Source organism: Cynocephalus volans, chromosome 13 (genome assembly GCF_027409185.1).
Source record: "Cynocephalus volans isolate mCynVol1 chromosome 13, mCynVol1.pri, whole genome shotgun sequence".
Lineage (NCBI taxonomy): Eukaryota > Metazoa > Chordata > Mammalia > Dermoptera > Cynocephalidae > Cynocephalus > Cynocephalus volans.
This window is the reverse complement of record NC_084472.1, coordinates 68,262,357-68,282,190: the sequence shown is the minus strand read 5'-3', so window position 1 is coordinate 68,282,190 and position 19,834 is coordinate 68,262,357. Positions and strand designations below refer to the sequence as shown.

General features: G+C 39.6%; 1 protein-coding gene across 11 annotated transcripts in view; it reads left to right on the top strand.

Annotated features, from left to right (window-relative positions):
- Window positions 1-201: 201 nt before the first annotated feature.
- Window positions 202-19,834, top strand: part of FBXO15 (F-box protein 15) — an 81,992-nt gene continuing 62,359 nt past the window's right edge. For 4 of the 11 annotated variants that reach the window (XM_063077021.1, XM_063077020.1, XM_063077024.1 and 1 more), the window contains exons 1-5: window positions 919-1,363; window positions 7,741-7,851; window positions 11,974-12,078; window positions 17,480-17,722; window positions 18,268-18,477. In XM_063077021.1, the coding sequence (XP_062933091.1) occupies window positions 1,203-1,363; window positions 7,741-7,851; window positions 11,974-12,078; window positions 17,480-17,722; window positions 18,268-18,477 (830 nt within the window). In that variant the 5' untranslated portion in view covers window positions 919-1,202. The other 7 variants (XM_063077029.1, XM_063077027.1, XM_063077019.1 and 4 more) reach the window with 7 other exon arrangements.

Genomic DNA, 19,834 nt, shown 5'->3' with positions numbered 1-19,834 from the left:
CTAGGAATTCTGGGAACAGGAGTTTGAGGCTCTCACTCTCAACAGCTTTGCCGCAGTGGGAAAAGGTATAAGGGACTACGTCTCCCAGAAGGCAAGGCGGTCAGAGCCGGAGCTTGCCTTTTCTGCATCTCCCAGACGCCTTTGCGCGGGCCGCCTGCGCATGCGCCCCACGTCCACGGGTAGCCAGGACCGAGGGGGAGGAGGCGGGGAAATCTGCTTTAGTTCCTGCCTACTAGAAGTGGGACTTGCAGAAGTCAAATTAGCGATTACAAACTGCGTGTTCTCGTGACCTTTCTAGAGAGGACTGTGTAAGCTGGGAATTTCCCCATCTGATTATGGCTTTGCCGTTCCTCATCGATAAATAATTTAGTTTTTGCGTTTTAGTTCCATCTCAGGAAAAACCAAACAGTAAACGGCCAGCAAGTGGAGTTGAATGACGCCGCCACAAGCAGGCGAGGATGCCTTAAACTCAGAGCGGCGGGCGTGCAGCCTGGCGCCCTCTTTGTCATAACGTCACGGCATCGGAAAGAAGCCGAGCCCCAGAGGTTTCTAGAACACCGCTCTGTGAGGCGGCGTTAATGCCAGCCGAGTCTTCGGGCCTGTCTGCGAGCTCGCGTGGGTGCTAGGCCGTCCGCACTTCTGCGCACGCGCACGGGGACGTGGCGCGCCTCAGTTCAACCGTCGCGGGGGCGTAGCGCGCCTCATTTCAACCGTCGCTGGGGCTGGTGAGCTCCTGCCTTCCCCGGTCTGCCCCCGGGCGGTCCCTGAGGGGTCTCTATGGCGACCGGACGTGGTCGGTTCCTGAAGCAGCGCTGGCTCGGTCTCCAGGCGGTGCAGCGGACTCTCCGTGGCGCGGCGCCGGGGAGTGCCGGGGAGGCCGTGGGGCCCGCTGGGACCTCCGGGTTCAGGTGACAGTCGGGGGCCGCGGCTGGGGTCCGCCCGGTGGGGGAAACTCCTCTTTGCCCCCACCCTCCCACCGCCGCTCTTTCCAGTGTATTTTCATTCTGCTCTGGTACATGGCTCATTTTAATGGGGGAAAGATTTGGAAGAGCAGCTGAAAGAAATCCATTCAACCTGGAAATGTGAGATACCCCAGTTAAGACACAAATAGCGTAGCTTCCCGAGGACATTATCCTTTCGTCCGTCCGGATAGTAAGCACTGCGGTAGCGTGGCAAGCCCCTGTGTGCTTCCCCGTGTCTGTATGACAGGGAGCCTGCGGGCAGAGGGATGCGCTGCAGGCGCGAGGACAGGTGCAGACCGCCAGTCTCCGCCTGCTGAAAGTCCCCGCCTGCTGAAAGTCCCCGCCTGCAGTCCTGCTCCTCCAGGACCCGTGCCCGAAGTTCACTTGTGCTCTGCTCCAGTGTTAGTATATTTGTTCCTCCGGAACTGGGAATCACTTTTCGTCTTTTTTATGACCTTATAACTTAGAGAAGTGGAGTCTACGCATCAAAACCCCATCGATTGTCTCTCCCGCCCATGTCTCCTGAATGCAGCACACACCACCCCTCAGCATATAACTCTGGCGGGCGGGTTGGTCTGGAGGCGTCTTTTCCTGGGCAGCACTTTCTGCAGTCTGATGTCAGGGTCAAGTTGCTTTCTAGACAGCCACGCCTTGATGCTCAACTCTTAATCCTATTCTGCCGGTTTCCCTAGCTAGGTGTAGGGGCCTGTTGTATTCTTGTTCTGGTGCCTAGAGGCGCGTCTCTTCCATTTTTCTTGGAGTTCCCTGGAACTGAAGGTGCTTCTCTGCTACAGTGGGCGAGAAGGAAACTTTGAGTAGTGAGATAGGAAAGGGGCATGGAGCAGGAAGGAGTAAAATGATCCGGTATGTCACTGTCAACGTGCTATAGTGGTTCCTTATTAAATTCCTCTCATTTTATCATATGTTGTCCCTAGACCTGTATCCATCACTCCAGTACGTTTACCAGGTGGAGAGATAATGCCAAGAACAGTTTACATTCTTAAGGCTTATCTTTTTGCTTCTAAGGCTCCTTGGCTTGTAGCTGTAAGAAGTCTTGCATATTTTGCCTTCTAATAAACCAAATGTGTATGTTTGAGCATAAAAAGGGGTTCTATTACTAGTTCAGTTAAGTTTTGTAGTTTTGTTGTTTTTCGCTGAATCTCCAGGACTATGTCTCATGTCTCCATAACCTCGGTTTCAGAAGCACAGCCCTGTTCCTCAGTGTCGTGACAGTTCTTGATTGAAAAGCTGTAATGCTAGACATACCACAGGCCTTGTGACAGTGCCTGCAAAAATTCTATTACGCAAGACTGGAATTTAAATAGGAAACTTGAACTTGTAATCAATTTGCCACTATGCCACTGTTATTAGTCTTTATATAGTGTTCTGTCAGGGGGAAGCAGAATGATTTTATATGATGAATCTTTTATTCTTTTGTAAATTGAGTGAACTTCCTGGTGGAACGATATAGAGTTCCTGTCACTATACCTGCCATAGGAACCTGCATTTCAATCTCTAATTTGGAGATATATACATTCTTTTTGGTAAAGAAAAGTCAGCTGCTAGGAACACAATGATTGGCTATGGTCTAAGCAGGTGGTTATTTTTAATGTCTCATTGTGGAAAATTAGATGTTAATAAGGAATCAGTGGTTCCCTTTTTAACACAAAATGTGAATATGTAAGTAGCACAAACTAAGAAATATGGCAGAAAGCATATCAAGTTGGCTTAATTTGTAACTGGCTTGATTTACTATATATTAAAAATCAGGGACATACATTTTAAAAATATTGATCTTATTCAAAGTTATCAGACAAAAATCTGTTACTTAAAAAAATTTTTTTAAACTAAATGTTTTTTTATTAAGTATATCAGTATACGCGTACACTTAACCTTGTAGACATAGATCTGCCTGAGGGCATGCATGGAACTTATTGATTAGTTAATTGTGTTACCCTTAGAAATGTGCATTTGGTTTATTTTATGTAGAAATGGGGATGTGCTTTCAATAGTCCCAAAATTTATATTAAGATGTTTAATCCTATCTAAGATTTGGTAAAAAGAGCTCTGAAAAGACAGGAGATAAGGTCTTTGGGGTTTTCTGCCTCTAGCTTGGGACCTTAAACACGTTCCCTTTATTGGCTCGTTAGAGCCTTAGTCTTCTAATCTGTGAAATGAGGGACTCTATGAGATCTATTTTAACTGGGGAAAAACAAAACAGCAAAAGTAAGCTTTAACATTTTTAAAGTGTGAAAGCATGTTTGTAATAAAAAGTCCTTTGTATTGCAATTAAAGGTGGATGAAATAAGTTTTAAAGCATTTAGCATATTACCTTGTTTAGAGTATGTGATTAAGAAGTATTTGCAGAATTGAATAAATAAACCCTGTTAAATGTTTTAGTCAAAGATGGGCATATTTATTAGCTATTGGATTTGGGATTCAGATTAGGGAAAAGACTTTGGTACTTTAAACAAACAAACAAAAACTAGAACCAAACAGGATTTACTTGCTTGATTAATTTAAAACTATCTTTGAGTGGGAGAGTTATAGCATGATTTTGAGGAATCCAAAATTGTAAGTAAAATCATATTTTATGTATTTTTTATGTGCATGTATTTGTGAAACAGGTGATTTTATTTACTTCATGAGAGTTTTCACAGTAGTCTTTCATAAGTTCTGGATAAGTAAGTTAATCTTTTCAGTAAGAACTTGATGGATTGAGCCAGTAGGTTTGAAACATTTGAACATCCTGGACTGTGCTTCTCAAATGGGTAGATGCTAGTGGACAGGGGATACACAGGACATCTTCTTGGTGTGTAAAATTAACACAAAGGTTTTTGGGGACAATGTTATTAATTTAGCAGGTATTTATTGAATGCTGTTTGTATGCCAGGCATGTTGTGGGTGCTGAATAATCAAAACTTTTGCAGTGTACCTGCATATGTGACCAAAACTTATGCAGTGTACTTGCACAGGTGGAGTTTACATTCCAACAGTAGTAAACAAGACAGATAAGTAAAGTGTACAGTGTTGGAGGGTGATATGTGCCAAGGAGAAAAAATATGGAAAGGGCATAAAATGTTTATGTGTAGGGTTTGGATTGCAGTTTCAGATAGCATGGTCAAGGAAAGTCTCAGTGGGATGGTGACATTTGAATAAATGCCTGAAAGAGGTGAGGGATCATGCCATGCAGACACCTGGAAGACAGCATGGACCTATTTCTGTTTCAGACACTTTCACCTGTGATGAATTGGTATATTTTGACAGAATATTGTTAAGTATATGGAGGCCGTACAGTTTAACCCATCTTTATAATTTTTCTAGTATTTTTTTCCCAGTGCAGACAACTTTGAGATGATTACAGGATTACTTGAGTGTACTACCTGGACACATTTTCTTGCTGTAGAGTATGTTACTAGAGGTGGAATTTCTGGCTTAAAAAATTTATGTGCCTTTTAAGGATCTTGGTTCATACCACCAGATTTGATTTTCCATGAAGCTTGTACCACTTTCTCTTATTCTACCAGCAGTGAATTAAAATGCCTGTTTCTCTGTAACATAGCCAGCATGAGTCCTTATCATTTATTTGGTCTTTGCCAATTTGCTAGATTAAAATTGATACATTGTATTAATTTGCTTTTCTTTGGTTCTCTTGGAAAGGTCTAGGGTAATAGCTTTTATTTTTTTGGCATCATTTTATTGAGGAAATATGTAATGACAAAAAGCTGTTAATTTGGTAATACTCTTAAATAAATTTACATTTGACTAACCACAACAGTATTTATTTATATTAAAAAAATAGTATATTTAAGTGAGAGATATTACTTAGTCTTCATGTAATATCTAGGGTGTATATGAACTCACAGGCTTTTTGGTACAATCCCTCACACTCCATGAGTCTGAGGGTCACAGGATGGGAACTCCTGATAGAAATTGTTATTATTTGATGGAAGAATAATAGAAGTTCCTTTTACTTAGAGTTTAAGTGTTCAGAAACCTTTGTCAGGGCCGGACCCGTGGCTCACTCAGGAGAGTGTGGTGCTTGTAGCGTCGAGGCCGCGGGTTCGGATCCTATATAGGGATGGCCGGTGCGCTCGCTGGCTGAGCGTGGTGCAGACAACACTGTGCCGAGGGTTGCAATCCCCTTACCGGTCAGAGGAAAAAAATAAATAAACCTTTGTTAATTGAAGATGTTTTATCTTCGAATATGTAATATAGATCAATATAGACTTTATAAGAGTAATTAACCATTGTAAAATAATGCTTTATATAATTTTAGAATGTATTCTTTATAAATAAGGTTTGCTTACTGTGTTGACTAGAGTGTGCCCCTTCCCACCCCAAATTGATGTCTACTAGGAACCTCAGGCCTTTATTTGCATATAAGGTCTTTGCAGATGTAATTAGTTAAGTTGAAGTCATACTGGATTAGGGTGGGTCCTAAATACGATATGAATGATGTCCTTATAGGAAGAGACACAGACAAACAAGCACAGAAGGAAGGTGGAGGCAGATATTGAACTGATACCACCATAGCTGAAGAACACCAAAGACTGCCAGCAGCCACCGAAACAAAGAAGGGCCCTTCCCTGGTGCCTCCAGAGGGAGCGCAGGCCTGCTGACTGACACCTTGAGTTTGAACTTCTTGCCTGTAGGATGTGAGACAATAAATTACCTGGTTTGTGGTACTGTGATAAGGTAGCCCTAGGAAACTAATATAATTAGGAAATTGTGTTTTACTTCTGATTACTGTGTTAAGATCAAGTCAATGGAGTCAGAATTTTTCTGCTGTGGAAATTTTGTTTAAACAAAATTGTCACCAAGTACAAAAATATATAACGGGTAGAATTCTCTGATTAAGGGGCGAAGTGGGGAGAGGGCATTGCAAAACTTTCCAAACTAGCATCTCTCCTTGTTCTCTCTCCACCTTTCCTTCCTGCTCTGTGGAGCACAAGTGGAAAACCACAGGACTGGCCTAACTTGAAAACATTGGCTAGAAAGTCAGATAAGACAAAAGTCACAGTGAGTGCCTTTTGCTGAGGCAGGAATGGAGAGGCACGTTTAGCCAGCATTTTTTTTTTTTTTTTAAACATCAGTGCTTTTGTTACTCTCCAGGATCTCAGAAAGTTTGCTTTATTCAGTCTCTCTTCCGTGTTGGGATGCCATTGTGTAGTCAGTAGCTAATATTTATGGAGGCTTACCATGTACCAGCCATTATGCTTGTTTCTAAAGAGAAAAATCTTCCAAGGTGGGAGAAACTCATTCTTCAGCTGCTGAGAAGGTTATGGGGAATTGTTTGTGCTGAGCATGGCAGATAGGTTCTATGGGTGATTTGAGTGCTTACTGGCACATATGTGTATCTTGTATCATCTCTGCAGTAGGTGTCAAGCTACGGTGTCACCTGGTCAGCTGAGGGCTTGGGTGAGGGCCTCTTCTTTCACTGCTATGCTTCCTACTAGCAGGTTGTGCCCAGAGTAGAGGGCCATCCTTTTTTGAGATCTGTTCTTTGTGGATTTCGTACTTCAGCTTCTAGAGGGTTAATTATCCTTCCAAGTTCTTCGGACACCTCATTTTTGCCCTCAATTATTGCCCACATCCTTTTCGAGTGTTAGTCTAGATCCAGATATATCTGGGGAATCAACCTGATATGAGAAACCAAGGGTGGTTAAACTCTCAGTGAACAAAGTACATATCTGAAGCAATGGTGTGGTGAACTTAGCATATGGATAATATAGTAGCTCCTTGAACAGCATGCTGGATGGGAGATGGGTCAATAACCAATAATGTGCATGTTGTACATTGCTTGAAGAAGCAGCTCCTAAAACTTTCCAGAAGTAGCACGTTTAGTAGGAGCTCTTTTGATGGGCTGCTGCCTAGAAATTGTAGGCTGTGGTTTATATAACTTTCTGGGTGTTTCAGATCCCCTCTGAGATGCTATTGAGCACTGCTGTTGAAGACTGATCTTAACAAAAATTTATTTTAGGAACCTCTGAAAAGGACTAACTGCATGAAATATTATACTCTGTTTTATTGAATCTTAAAAGCCATTGATTGTAAGATAAATTATTATTTTATGTAACACTAAAATAAAAGACGGTCAATTAAAATATTTTGATTGTGAGATGTTAAAATGTGAAAAAATTTATGGATGAGTATTTGGTACTTCTGTGGCTATAGGATTGCCAAAACTAAAGTTGGAACCAGTGATTATACCTCAAAATCAGTGAAGTTGTAGATTGTGTTGACTTCTAGGTCACAAATCTGAAGTTTTAAAGAATTGGTTGATGCTATCTTTGTTTCTGTCGTGTTATAGAAACTGACCAGTTGATATACTTTATCTTTATTCTTTTTGTTTCCATTAAATACGTTTTATAGCAACTCTTTGACATGCAGGCATCCTATAATGAGAGCATGAAAAGGTTGAAAAGACATCAGAATAAATCTAGTCTTCAGGTGTACTTACACAGGGCACTAGATGTTTCACAGTCCCATCTACTTTCCCTTCCTCCCCCGCCCCCACTTCTTTTTTTCTCTCTCCCCCCTCTCTCCCCCTCTCCCTCCCTTCCCCTCCCCTTCCTCCTCCTCCCTCCGTCTTCCTCCCCCTCCCTCCTCCTCCCCCTCCCTCCTCCTCTCTCCTCCTCCCTCTTTCCCTTCCTTTCTTTGCAGAGATGAAGTTTCACAGTCAGTAATCTTCGGAGTTTATGAATCCTTTAAAATTTTGTAGAGGGGAACCTCATTTGGTAATTATATAATTTAAATTTGCCATATTTACTTTCAGAAAGGGGCCAGGTGTCCAATTTGTGGCTGGCTGTACTGCTCAGAGGCAATATGCCAGATGTGAACAGCGCTGTGAGAAATCCTCCTCTAAATGTTCTGTATCCCTGGATGGGTAAGTAGCAGAAGTAGTCTGTCACTTTGTGGGGGGGGGTTCTAGGCGTGGAGTTATTGGAGACAGTTGTAATGCTGTATATACCAAGTTGCTATTTTGAGATCTCTAAGAATAGGATTGTGTGGGAACAATGTACAACACGGATAGTTTGATATGAGTCATGAGCCTGTCACCATTATCCTTATTAGACTAGTCTTATGAAACTAAACTTTTAAAAGCGAGAGGTAAATTGAGTTTTCCATTTATTAAAACATTCTTCAAAATTATTCACTTTCCAGTTAAAGACCCTTGAAAAAGGAGAAAGGAGATTAAAGTGTGTTCTCCTAAAAGCTCAAGAGCTCTCTGAATTTCTTTGCTTTCTGTGTTTTAGGAACCTGTTTTGCCATGGCAAGATTCTGTGTGACCCTTAGCACCAAGATCCATAGAATTCTTTCAACAATTTTTTAAAAATAGTTACTTGAAATTGATCCTTATATGCCTGTAGATTCATACTGTAGTAAGATCTATGGAACACCAGCTATATTCTAAGCCTTGTGTAGAACCCTGAAAGCTTGATGTTTTTATAGAGAGACATTTACATTGGAGGAGGAAAGGTCCACATAGTATATGTATTGCAAAACTATTCAAACGTAAGTTGCATGATTTCAAAGTTCAGGGCTTTTAATATTATATCATGATTAGATTAGCTAACAGAGTACAAGTTTTTTATGTACATATTTTAGTGTGTTTTTAAAAAGAAAAGCCAAAATAGTGATTTAATTAAGGACATCAATTTAAACTTAAAACCCCATACTCTGGGAATAGAATCTGTCATACTACAATCTGATATGAGAAATAGAGCAAATATTTATTAATTCAGTTAATCTGTCTATTAAGTATTTGAGGACCTACTGTGTACCAGATGCTGTGCTTGGTGCTGGGACACAACTGATGAACCACTCACATATGTCCTCATGAAATCGGTGGTCTCATTGGGGAGACAGATGAAAGAATAGTAAGTCATTATAAATTGGGCTACATGCTGTTGAGAAAACAAATGGATTCCATAATTCAGTGGGGTGAGATGGTGAGCGGACTTTTCTGTGGAGGCAACATTTAAGATGAGAACTGAAAACTGAGACTGAAGAGCTTGGAGAAGAGTGAGGGGGGAGACCAGAGCTGGGGAGTTCCGAGTGCATACGTGTGTGTGAGGTCCTAGGCCATGGGGAGGAGTTTAGGCTTTATTTGCAGTACGGTGTGATGTCACTTGATTACTAGAGTTATCTCGTTTACTTGTTTACTTGTTCTTCTCTAGGAAGAGGGGAGATGGAGAGACATGGGAAAATTTGAGATCTATTTGGTAGTTGATGTCACTTATTTTTGTATTAGATGTAGGTATGAGAGGAAAACACATCACTAGGAATCTGAAACTATTGCCTTGAGTGATGTGTACATGGAGGTTCTGCTGGTGGGATGGGAAAGAATTGGAGAAGGGGCAGAAGAGAGAGTCATGATGATGACTTTGGGCACATGGAAAGGCGATGCCAGATGGACAGTGTATTGGGGAGTCTGCACAGGGCGAGATCTGGGAAAGGAGCAGTCACGGAGGTAGATGGGGTGTCTCAGGGAGAGACTGTAAAAGGGAAAAAAGCGGTGGTGGCTCAGGAGCAGGCTCAAAGGAACTGGGACCTCGAGAACCAACCAGGGAGCCAGGGAAGACCTGTGAGGGCTGAGGAATCTGGGGGAGTGGCTGCAACAATAGGAGAGGCCAGTTAGTTCTGCCCAGGGAGGGCAGGTGGGGGGAGGTCCCAGGGAAGTTGTTCCAGGTAGGTGGAAGGGATTGGGCTGGACACCTATTTTTATATTTTTCTGTATTTTACACTGAAATGTAAAAAAACAAAAAGAAAGTAGGAGGCATAGAAGTGGAGGCAGCAGGTGTAGACATGTTTTTTGTTTTCTTTTGTTCTTTGCTAGAAGTTTGGCAGTGAGAGAAGCATAGAAATTATGTTAGTTGGAGAGAGATTGGGGGTGGGAAGAATCAAGGGAAGAGCACGATTTTAGGATGAGATATTTTGGGGAGTGTTTTCAGAGGCTGATGTGAATGATATGAAAGAGTGAGGCGGAAGGGAAAGCTGAAATCCTCGAGAAGACATGGGTGGTTTGATAGGAGGAAGTGCTCGTTATCCATTGGGACGTCGGCAGGGGGAAATTGTGAATACAGGAATAGTGTAATGCACCCACAGGGTGGGATGGGGACGAAAACATGTTCATATGTGAGTTCCCATGCTACTCAAAAGAAGCATGCACAGATTAACTCGCATTTTCACGGGGAGCCTGTCTACAAAGTAGTTTCCTTGCTGTGACATTTTGAACTTCTTTCATCATACTGCCTCTTGCCTTCCTCCTCCCGTTTCCCTCCCCGTCATCCCGTCTCCAACCCACCTGATGTTAAATAATTGGAATCTAACAGAAACTAACCCAGTGTAAGTGTAAACATTGATTGTACCAGATTAGAGGAAACCTTATGAACAATAATTAAGAATGTCTTTGATCTTAGCCATTTTAACTATAAAGTAGGAAGTACCCAGAGAGGACCCCTCTTATTATGTTAGTCTGCTGGGTAGGAAGGTAAAAACCTGTCTAATGCCTGCCTTGAATGGGATTTTACTCCAGTTAAATAATCCTTACAGTTGTTGGATGGATGCCCTTCTGAAATGTTGTCTTTAGGATCAGCTCTTAAGGTTTTTTGAATTACACTGATTTAAAAAAAAATGGCTATGAATTTCTGTGACATAGTTAAATGAAAATGTAAAAACTATGTGCAGTGGATAATCCAAATGGTCATAAAAATGTGTTTTCTTGTATCTTTGCTATGTCTAGCATTAGAGATCCTTTCTCATTGAAAGCGTCTAGTTTATTGACCTTAATGTAAGGGATTTCATCTTGGGGGAGGGATTTAACTTATACATAAGCGAATCTTCTTGTTTAAACTCTTGGAAAGTGGTTAAATATATCTCAGAAGCTTTGACCACTTACATACTACATGTATCAAATATGTGTTGCATTACTGTCTTTTCTCAGAGGATCCAGTTTCTCAGTATTTTCAGAATTTTGGGACTGATTATTTCCCTATGAAACATTTAATAACCTAATTTTCATCATAAAAAAAAATTAAATTATTAAAATCACAAGTAGAGAGTGTGGCAGGCCATTTTAAATTGGCCAAAGGGTTCCCCCCTCCACCAGCTCTTTGTCCCTGGACTCCTCTCCCCATAGCAATAGCTCCCTTTTCATTTACCCTTTTGCCAAAGGTTCATAAAAGTTAATAAAGGCCCATTTGTGACTTACTAATACTAGAAATGCTTGTTAGGCACTTTCAGATTCTTACCATGTTTTTTAGAATTTAAAGATTGTATAAATAGATTGAATGGGGCTTGCTGGCTAGCTCAGTTGGTTAGAGCATAGTGTGTAACACCAAGGTCAAGAATTCGGATCCCTGTACTGGCCAGACACACACACACACAAAAAGAAGTAGATGGAATAGTGCATATACATCTCAATGTCATATTTATTTAGGCATATAAATGAAAAAGACACTTCAGAAAACTTCATGGAGCTTTCTGTCTCATTGAAACCCCAGAAAAACAGTCAAAAGTGTGAGGGCCTTCAGGAGGAGGGTGCATGAGCCTGGCATAGGTTAGGAAAGAAACAAAGTGATGTTTCCCATTCTTTTATTTGGTGGAGAAGGGATTCTATGTTTTTGGTTTTTTTTTTTTTTCTTATATTAATAGCTAAGAATGTGTTCGCTGTTCTTTTTATTTCTTTTTATCTCACCAAAAATCATACTTTCATGAGCAAGGCAGCAGACTCCTGTCTGTTGGTTCATTGTATGTAGACGTAATAAAAACACTGAGGAAGGCAGCTCTTTGTATCCTGGGTCTCTCCATTGGCTTGTGTCAGGAGAGTTGTAATAACCAGAAAACTTCAATCAGGAAAATAATTGAAGATGAGAGTACAGTTTGTCTCTTTACAGGAAGGGTCTATTTGTGGCCTTCTGTTTAGAGAGTAACAACGAGTTGTTTTCTGGGTAATTTATAGATTAAGCACTGACGCACTTTTCTGATTTTTTTCCCCCTCTCTCAGAATGCCTCTGGAAATCTTGGTGAAGATATTTTCCTACTTGGATGCTGTGAGCCTGCTATGTACTGGATGTGTGAGTAGGCGCTTTTATCATCTGTCCAATGACAAGTAAGGAGAAAACCAAATCTCTCTGTTAAGTTTTGATGATAGTTTGATGGAAGTCATGAAAACTAGTAAGAGCTTTTTAACCATTTTTTAAAACTTAAGAGAATTAATTTCAAGAGTATTCTTAGACATAAATAGAAATATGTCTAATGCTTTAAGCAGACTTATATTTTCAAATATTTGCATTAGTATGCTTAAAGATAGAAATATTCTTTACATGTACCAAAAAAGATTATTATTGCTGTAGCTATTGGAGAATGTGGCTTTAGGTCTGTTAGCTGGGGGGACTTGGCTGTGCTCACCCAGAACTGGACATTTATCCACATAGTCTAGCAACACTGCAATGATCTCTCCCACTGGCCTGGACTCACAGAGCAAAATGCCTGCTGCTTTCTGCTGGTAGCCAAGCAAATTCTAGAGAAAGAGGAGGAAGGGGCTAAGCTAAGTGTGCTTAGCACCCCCTTCCAAACTCACCAATCAAGTGGACTCACTCTGTAGGGAGGGTGATGGGGGAAGAGAGAGGCCCAGCACATCCTCCTCTGGAGGCTTTGCCCTTGAGGACAAACCCCTGCCTCTGTTTTGTCACTATGTGCTTTGCCTGCAAGTCAGAATTTTATCTTGAGAGGAGAAATGGTGGAATCATCCATCCTTTCAGTAAGAATTTTGTGACCTACTGCTGAACATCTTGACTTTTTAGACCCCTCTCTCATTCAGCATCCAAAGATCAGACAAATATCAATCCTCCATGGAACCCACTGTCAAGTAGGGAAAACAAGATAAGAGGAAATGCATATTTTAACTGGTGGTTTTGCTTAACAGGTAAGGAAATGGAGGATGAGAGAAGGTGGGCTCTTATACAGTCGTTCTCAATTATCCGAGGGGGATACATTGTAAGACCCCCAGTGCATGCTCAAAACCACAGATAGTACTGAACCTTATGCATACTGTGTTTTTTCCTATACATTCATACCTATGATGAAGTTTAGTTTATAATTCAGGCACAGTAAGAGATTAATAACCATAAATAATTATAAAATAGAATAATTATGACAATATACTGTAATAAAAGTTATGTAAACATGGTTTCTGTCTGTCTCTCTCTCAAAATATTGTATTGTTCAGTGGGTAACTGAGACCACAGAAAGCGAAACCATAGATAAGGGGGAACTACTATACTATTTAATCCTGAAACATGGTGGGCAATAGATGTTATCTGGTATGGTGGTTCTCAAATGCCATTCTAGGGCTGGCCAGTTTGCTCAGTAGGTTAGAGTGTGATATTATAACACCAAGGTCAAGGGTTTGGATCTCCTTACTGGCCAGCTGCAAAAAATACACACACACAGCGCACGCGCGCGCGCTACAAAAGTTTTTTTTTGTTTGTTTTTTGTTTTAAAATGTCAGTCTATAGAAGGCTGTGTCAGAAATAGCTGAGAAAGTTTAAAAAATCTCTGGATCCCTAGTCTACATTTCTGGAGATCGTAATTCAGTGCTCTGGAAACTGTATTTTTAGCATTTCTCCAGGTTGTATGACTAATCTAGTGCATCTTTGGTGTTAGCTGTCCATCACTTAAGTGAGGAACTCAGGTAAGCCCTCAGATCTCATTAAAGCTGCCCTTAACCATTCTCATACTCAGAGCAGACATATACCATTCCCTGCTTGGGAAGGGTGGTTTTTCTTATCTTTTAATTTAAAAAGATGTTTGCTATATTGGTGAGTATGTGTTTGTTTGCCTATCTACCTATCATGTCAGTACGTACACACACACCCACCCACCCACCCACCCCCCCATGAGTAACATAATGAATTGTGTTTTTGACAGTATTTCTAGAATTACTGTAGTAGAGCAATTTTTATGTGTCTCTTCCTTAATGACCTAGTAAGAGAAGAAGGCATTCACTAAAACTAAGTGCAGTGAAGAACTGTAGCATTCTGGACAGTTATCACTTTAAGGATAGGACTCAGAATCTTTAGATAAGCTGATAAATTATACATTTCTTAATTTCTCTAAATATCACCTCTTTCCACTTCACCTTCATGGGTCCAGATGATATAGAAACTAGTCCTCTAAGCAGGTTTGGGGCTATAGCTCTAGTAATAACTCTTTGTATTTTATTATTAATTATGTGCCCATCACACTTCCTTGGAAGTTACCCTTTAGAAATCTGAGCTTCTGATGAATTTACATTCATTTCTTTTTTTTTTCAAAGGGTAAATCTTAACTGTGAAAGTTGAATTGTATTTTTTGGGTCATAGTCTAACTTCGTAAAAGGATATATAACAATGGAATGGGTAACCAATAAATGTTTTCGAAAAGTTAACAGTCATTTCTAAGCATTGCTTCTGAAAAGAAGACAGGAACACATGTAATAGCCAGTTATACTGGTGACTTAGGGGGAGACATGCTTGCAGGGCGAGGGCCTCCCTGGTGCCCCATTTCACCAATGGGGGCTGCCTCCCTGCACATGAGCACTAGCCTCTGCATGGGGATGACAGGGAGGTGTGGATTAGGTGGCATTTGGGTCATCACGTGGGGGTTTTACTATCTGAACATTAAATTAGCTCCATTTTGTGAGCAACTTGTTTGATTGAAGTTTTTCTGAGCCTGATGGATAGGCAGGTTAGATAAATATGCTTTTGTCCTCAAATCTGCCTAAGCTTTCTGCTGCGGGTTGAATATGTCCCCCAAAGGTTCATGTGTTGGAGACTTGATCTCCATTGTAATAGTGTTAAGAGGATAGGAAATCCTATTATGGTATTTGAAAGGTGGGGCCTTTGAGAGGTGATTGGATTCTGAGGATTGCCCACGTGATTAATTCATTGATGGCTTAATGGGTGGTCATGGATGTAGTTCTGATGGCTTTATAAGTAGAGCCAGCGAGGACTTTAGCTCTCTTGCTCAGCCATTCACCATGTGACACCCTACCTCACTGTAGAGAGTCAGCACCCACAAGAAGGCCCTCACGAGATGTGTTCCCTGGACTTTGGACTTCCTAGCCTCTAAAACTGCAAGAAATAAGTTCTGTTTCTTTATAAATTACTCAGTTTCAGTTATCCTGTTTTAAGCAAGAGAAAAAAATGGACTAATACAATCAAGGGGAACAATTTAATACAGTATTTTAATTCTGTAATATAAAGTGTTTTTATTTAGACTTCTCTTACGATAAATAAGATACTATATGGGAATGCAGGTCCTGGTATAAATGTTAGGTGTAGTTATTGTTACTGAGTGTATGTAGACTTTATGCTCTGATTCTTTTCTCCATGGTGGTGTTCGTTTTGTAGTTTGTGAGTGCTGGAGAATGTGAAAAATAGCATCAACAGTAGTTTAGGTAGTGCTGGTATGAGAAATTTAAGGTTCTGTAAAGGTCTTGCTAAAGCAAAGGACCACTTTATATAGAGTGAGATAATGGCTAATATAAATTTGAAGAAAACAGGAACAAGCATTTATGCAAAGGGAATTTTTTAAAAAGTGTCAATTCAAGGGATTTTTGTGGAACAGTTTCACCTTTACCTAGCTGTACTCAACTGATCATCACTACTCAACTGATCATCACTTTGCATCCATTAGATCATATATGGAAGTCCAGAACTTTCTGTACTGAAAACAACTACTTTAATACAAAAGCTTGGCATGAAGTGATTTTTTGGGGGTGAGAAATGACTTGAGAAACCCATACTAGAAAAAGATGTCAGCAGAGGTCTGGTTATGGGTGTTTGTGTTTGTTGGGAAGTCCAGGTAATGTTTAAATCAAGGAGATGTGTTCTAAAGTCATAGGTTTGAGAAAGGATCCTTTTCTGCTGCAGTTAATGAAATAGTGATTTTTCCCCAGTGTCCATGGGTTTTTTCACCAGACCTTCAGGATCATCCCCTTCTATGGGGGAATCACTTTTTCCCAGTGGCCTGTTGGCCACTGACCATTTCATCCTATACTGCTTTATATAGAAATGTTGAGACATACATTAGCAAATAATTAAATTTTATTTATGTAAAATTTGCCTTTCAGATTAGGAAATTGATTTTAACCACTGCGTTAGTTTTCCCTAAATGTTACTTCTCTTCCCTGGTGAATTGTATTGGCCCAGAGAGAGGAGCCCTTGGGCCCAGCTTTGGGCCTGCTGCGGGCTACCACCACTGCCTGTGTGACTTCTCATGGACCTCTTAGTAGTGAGTAAAAGGAACTACAGACTCTGTCAGAGCTGAATTTGAATTCCAACTTGTGGCTTATTGGCTGCCTGAATTTGAATAGTTGATTCAGTTTCTTGAACCCATTTCTTTGTTATTGAAGAGGCAGTGAAGTGAAGGGGTAAGAGTGTGAGCCCTGGTTGAGACTGCATGGGTTCAGATCCAGTTCTGCCACTGACTGGAGCATTCAGACTGGGGCCAGATCACTTTGCCTCTGGGCCTCAGTTATATCATCTGTGCAGTGGGGACAATAATAGCTACCTCTTGGGTTTGTTGTGAGGATTAAATGAGTTTTAATGCTTGTGAAGTGCTTAAACAATGCTTGACACATAGCAATTGCTCAGAGAAACTTATGTTAACTGTCATTAGTTATTATTAATAACCTTCACTTTTTGTGTGTGTGTATGTTACATTTAGGTATTTAATCCATTGTAGTTAATTTTTGGATGTAGTATGATTTAAGATTTATTTATTTTTAGTTTATTTATTGAATCAAAATTGATTATACATATTTTTTGGGTTCAATATTGAGATATGTTGATCAAATCAATATTACTAGCATATATATTGTTACAAATCATAATTATTCTTTATGCCCCTTGTCCAGTCTCTCCCCATCCACCACTCCCTCCCCCTCCCCCCTCTAATTACCCTAGATTTCTTCTCTCCTTCTGAAAGAATAATAACCTTCACTTTTCTTCTCTTTCTGAAAGCAATCATGTTTATTGTTGAAAAATTAAGAAATATAAAGCAAAGAGAATGTATAATTCAGTTATTCATTGTTGATATTTCTTTGTGTGTGTGTATTCTTTCTGATCTTTTTAAAAGCATGTGTATATTTTTAAAAACGCAAGACAAGAATCGCAATTTGTCTTTTTTTTTTTTTTTAAATAATGGACCTATATAATTATTGATATAGGATGGCAGTGGTTTTTAGATGATTGCAAATAACATGAGATTGCCCCCTTTAAACTTGAGCCCTGGAAAATAGGCTTTTCCTTTTTTTTTTTTTTTTAAATGAGTCTTTGGGGTTGGTGAATCTAAAACACTTCTCAAACTGCAATTCACTTTTACACATGAAGAACTATAAACGTTCAGCTTGACTTATTCATGGAATTGGACTAACTAAAAGTTATCACACATCTCTAATTTAATATATTATTACAACAGGTGCATGACGATGTTTCCTAGTTAACATATTCCCTCTTTTCCTCCAGTTTTATTTGGATCAGAATCTACTCAACTGCTTTTTTACCTAAAAGACGTAATTGGAAAGTTAATTCAGTAGAGGAGACAGCTGTGTCTATGAACTTACTCTCAGTTGAGGATAAAGAAGCTGGATATTGGAAGAAAGAATATATTAAAAAACAATTAGCATTTGTAAAATCAGCACTAGCTCAGGTTCTCAAACCTGTCAACCCTGACACAGGCCTTCCGGTTAAAACTAAAGAGGCCCTCAGGTATGCCATGTGGTGTGTTCTTGAACAGTGCCCATAGCGGTTACTTAACTGTTAAACGTTTCAGTTTATAACCACTTTAAAAAAGAATGATGGAATTAGCTCAAACTATTGTGTACATAGGACGTATGTGCAATTTAGATTGTGGCAGACTATCACTGATATTTTTGTGTATTTTTGTGCTTCTATAAAATATATAGTATTTTCCTATTCCACGTATATGGCTTAAAGTTTTCATGAAAAGCAGAAATAACCTAGTGATCTGCTGTGGTAAAGCAAGAGTGTTCAAGATGTCCCTCCTGAGTAGAACCTTTGTCTTACTTATCTGTGTGTTGCCAGTACCTAGAACATTATAGATGTTCAATGAGTGTTAGGTAAGGAGAAAAAGTCTAAAGAGACAATTGTTGGTGAAATGAAAATTACATTGATCATGTTTTGAGAAGTTTGACTTAAGGAACTAGATGCTTTAGAGATGATATGTAAAATTACCTTTAGCCTTTTTTTCCCGCAATGAGGCAAACATTTTTAGCTTTCTTTTCTTTTTCCAGAATATCTGGTTTAGGTTGGGCAATTATACTGAAAGAAGAAAGTGGAAAAGAATATTTTATGGAGCATGTTGATCTTTCTGTAAATGATACGTCAGTTACTGTTGTGTGGTATGGCAAAAATTGGCCATGTTTAGCCACATTGTCAACCTTAGATTTGTGTGGTGTGACGCCAGTTTTTATGCATCGTTATAAAACCCCCACCAAAAATGGGTAAGTACTAATTCAGCAGAACTGTTGGGTAAGAACACCTTGTGTGTAAATATTAGTTGGTATTATTTTTGTAATTCAAAATATCAGCAGTGTATTTTAATTTGATTGCATCATGAAGACTTTTCTATCATTCTGCATCACTACAGAATAGGAAAAGAATGGATTTATCACATTTATGATTAAGTCTAAATTTAGGTTCCCCACATCTTGGCTATGTTATAGTGATAGGGAATAATATCCAAGTTAACAAAATTTCATAGATGACAGATGGCTAATCTTTTGAAGTTTTTAGTTTTAACCATTTTATTATTTATTTATTTTTTATTGAAACATAATTGTTTATACATAGTTTTAACCATTTTAACAGAAAGTTATATATAACTACCATATTTTCCTTCTTTAGTACACTAATCATAGTTTAAATATCAGGTTGTAAAGTCATAATTATTAATTATTTTGTGTGCCCTTCTGTCGAACGTACTGGATATATGACTTGCGCAGGTAACTTACACTTTCTGTGCTTTCATTTTCTCATCTGTGTAATGGGATGGTGATGATGCCAGTGTAGAATTTGGCATGCATGGCAACTGTGCAGATTAAAATATGTCACTGTAAAATGCATAGATCAGATCACATTGCTAATGCCTATCAAGCACTTGGCTTTATTCTGTTGTAAGGTGGCTGTGCACTGAGTCCACACTCATTGTAAGGCTCTCATCTGCCTTTCCCAGTGAGTCTTTCATGATCAGTTTTCTTATCATCATTTGTTTTCTCCTAAAAGCTGGACTGTGGCATGTGTAGAATTCTCATCTTCTGAGCAAGCTAACATATCTTTATATAAAATTTGTTGCAAATGCAGAGGTAACATCTGCTGTCTCTCGTGTTGGTTTCCTGCCCTCTGTCCCATCTCCTTCACTGTCTCAGTGTCCTTTGACTTTCTGGTAGTATTTACCACATCATTTTTCTTACCATCCTTGCTTGCTGCAATTCTACTTGCTGGTTTCTCTCATATCTGTCCTTGCTATGGAAAGTGTTGAGATATCTGACATTAATGCATGCTGTCTCCACAGAGGGACACCATTCTTTCATAGTTTCTCTGGATACGAACACGTTTTTTGTAAAAAACGTGGGGACCTTGTTTTTGGCTTCTCTCAATGCTGCCTTTCTCAAAGCTGTTTGAGGATTGTTTTAGTGATCACTGAACTCTCCCTGTACTGTGAATGTGAGGATATTTGGACGTCTTAGTGCTGTGGTAAATCCAAGTTTTATTGTATTCTAAAAATATCCTTAATGCTATGCTGAAAAAAATGTGAGTTATTTTTCCTAATTATTTTACTGAAGATATTTTGGAAACACA